The sequence below is a fragment of the Penaeus vannamei genome, chromosome 37, assembly GCF_042767895.1.
Source record: "Penaeus vannamei isolate JL-2024 chromosome 37, ASM4276789v1, whole genome shotgun sequence".
NCBI lineage: Eukaryota > Metazoa > Arthropoda > Malacostraca > Decapoda > Penaeidae > Penaeus > Penaeus vannamei.
The window spans coordinates 3,111,500-3,113,999 of NC_091585.1; the positions used below are offsets into that span (position 1 = coordinate 3,111,500).

General features: G+C 45.6%; 1 protein-coding gene across 1 annotated transcript in view; it reads right to left on the bottom strand.

Annotated features, from left to right (window-relative positions):
• LOC113822377 (ribosome-binding protein 1) overlaps nt 1–2,500 on the bottom strand; it is a 54,025-nt gene that overhangs the window by 19,029 nt on the left and 32,496 nt on the right. Inside the window, exons 12-13 of the mRNA XM_070115622.1 lie at nt 1,635–1,879; nt 713–832 (exon numbers count right to left, since the gene is read on the bottom strand). Coding sequence (XP_069971723.1) covers nt 713–832; nt 1,635–1,879 — 365 coding nt within the window. The remainder of the gene's footprint in view (nt 1–712; nt 833–1,634; nt 1,880–2,500) is intronic.

A 2,500-nucleotide genomic window follows, 5' to 3' on the forward strand; every position in this document is an offset into this window, starting at 1 on the left:
ATAATGTGTTGCAGGGGTTAGTCTGCAGAATAAGGTGTTGCAGGGGAGTTAGTCTGTGCAGGATAAGGTGTTGCAGGGGAGTTAGTCTGTGCAGGATAAGGTGTTGCAGGGGTTAGTCTGCAGAATAAGGTGTTGCAGGGGAGTTAGTCTGTGCAGGATAAGGTGTTGCAGGGGAGTTAGTCTGTGCAGGATAAGGTGTTGCAGGGGAGTTTGGTTTGGCTGAGGAGAAGCAAGAGAACAGAGCACTGAGAGATGCGAGGAAATGGCCACAAGGGGAAATGTGGCAACTGGAAGGACCTTATTCATAGAGGAAACCAAATAAGGCAAGAAAGGTGAAAGGCAAAGAGCGCGAAAATCAAATCTGACGTAATACCAGTTTTCAGCCAACGCTCATCCGTGTTCCAGCTACGATATCTTTTTCTTTCTTTTCTTTCTTCCTTTCTGGACAATCATCCGCCGCCTATTCTCACCTCAGTTGCAAGGACAAAACCTCACTGAAAGTATTCCTGAAGAGAACCTCATTTCAACCAGGTATCTCCAGTGGCATACCCCCGATTGTGACACAGTAACCGGTACCGCATACTATATAATTACCAGTACAATCAAATAAAAATAATGAATAATTTTCTCAATAGTTCATCTCCCTTTATCTCCATTTTCATTTCATTTTCCCATCTTCAACAGCAACACCTTATCGAGACCAAGCCCTCACCTTCGCCTTCATGGCCTCCACGGTGCTCCTCTTGGGCCCCTTCTTATGGTAGAAGAAGAGGATGAAGATAACCCAGGCAAAGGGCAAGGCGATAGGGATCCAACGGAAGAGGTAGTACGTCTGCGGGAGAGAACAGCGGGAAGATGCGTCAGTAGGTAGATAAATATATGAAATTAAAAAACATGTTCCGGCGTGTCTGTGTGTGTGTGTGTGTTTGTGTGTATGTGTATGTATATACACACACACGCACCCACACCCACACCCACACCCACATATACATATATATATATATATATATATATATATATATATATATATATATATATATATATATATATATATATATATATAACGTGTGTGTGTGTGCAGTGGCGAACTTGATATAGGAACTGATATCCCCTCCCAGACAAGGTCTCGAACCCATATCTCAAAAGGCAAGCGGCGCCAAGCCACTATGCCGAAAAACCCAATCAAAAGATTGTCTGATTGGAATCTAAACTGGTTTCATGGACGTTACCCATCGACTCGCTCTAAATGAATGACAGCGAGGTTTTACAATCTCCTTGGCATTCGAAGAGAGTGACTTAAACAGTGCCAGGTTGTCGAGGTTACTTTAGTGTTTAGTAGAGAAGATCCAATAAAACATTTCATGAAAAACTTACAAGCCCTCCCTGACGAGGACTTGAACCCGTATCTCACTAAGAAACACGTCTTGGCCTAATGTTTGCGTGTCGTAAGGTGTGGGTTCGAGTCAATGCCAGGAACAGTACGCGAGTTTCTATATGAAACGGATTACTGCATTCTTCTTCCTTGCACAAAGAAGCAACGTCGGCAACCTGACTATAAGAATTTCAGATATCCTCTCACTGAGTGCCCACGGAGATCCAAAGCCTCGCTGCCACCGACCTTCCTCCTCGCTTACCGGTCGGCCTCTTACGAGCGCGAGGCAAGAGGCCAGACTGAAATGGCCTTCCGCTGCGGCGTATGAATAAGCCGGGCAGCCCTTACACTTTGCCCTTGGGGGAAAGCCGGCACGAAGGAGGCTCCAGCTCGTCGAGTCGTGGCCGTTGGCGGCCGCTATGTGGAGGAGAGGCTGGGATGCGTCGTACAGAAGTCCCAGCACCTCCGTTTTCCCCAAGGAGGCTGCTACCTCTGCTGCTGTTTTATCTGAGGTGGGAGGAAGAGGAAAAGAAAATCAGGATGGGTTCAGTGAGAAGGAGGTTCGAACCAGAGGTCTATCAAGCTGTTGCTTACGAGGACACGGCTCTCCGGTCCTCTCGCGAGTTCGACCCGGCTCACGTCCGTCCGCCCGATCCTCCCCCAGTGCGGGCTCAGCTTGGTTTTGTTGTAATAAGGATAATCATTGTAATTATTACTGGTGGCAGTAATCATTCTACTAAGGTAGTAGTAGCATTACTAGAAGAATTATTAGGTCAGCTTCTATTGATATTATAATCTGCTATTATTGGTTTTAATTTTCACAAATATTATCCTTTATTACTAATCTTATCTTTGCTGTTTTAACTATTACTGCTATTATAGGTTTTATTACTATTATTATTTTTATTATCATTATCATCATTATTAATCCTGATGACGGCAGGACTCTACAGGAGCTTCGCGCAGTCACATCGCAGGATCAAGAATACCGCCACCTGGAGAACATGACAACAGGGTTCCCTCCTAACCGCTACAGTCAACACACCTTCGTCCTCGTACTGGAAGTTACGGGGCAGCCTCTATGCAGACAGAGAGCTCGTGCCACACGGTCCGTACATCGTTGTCCCT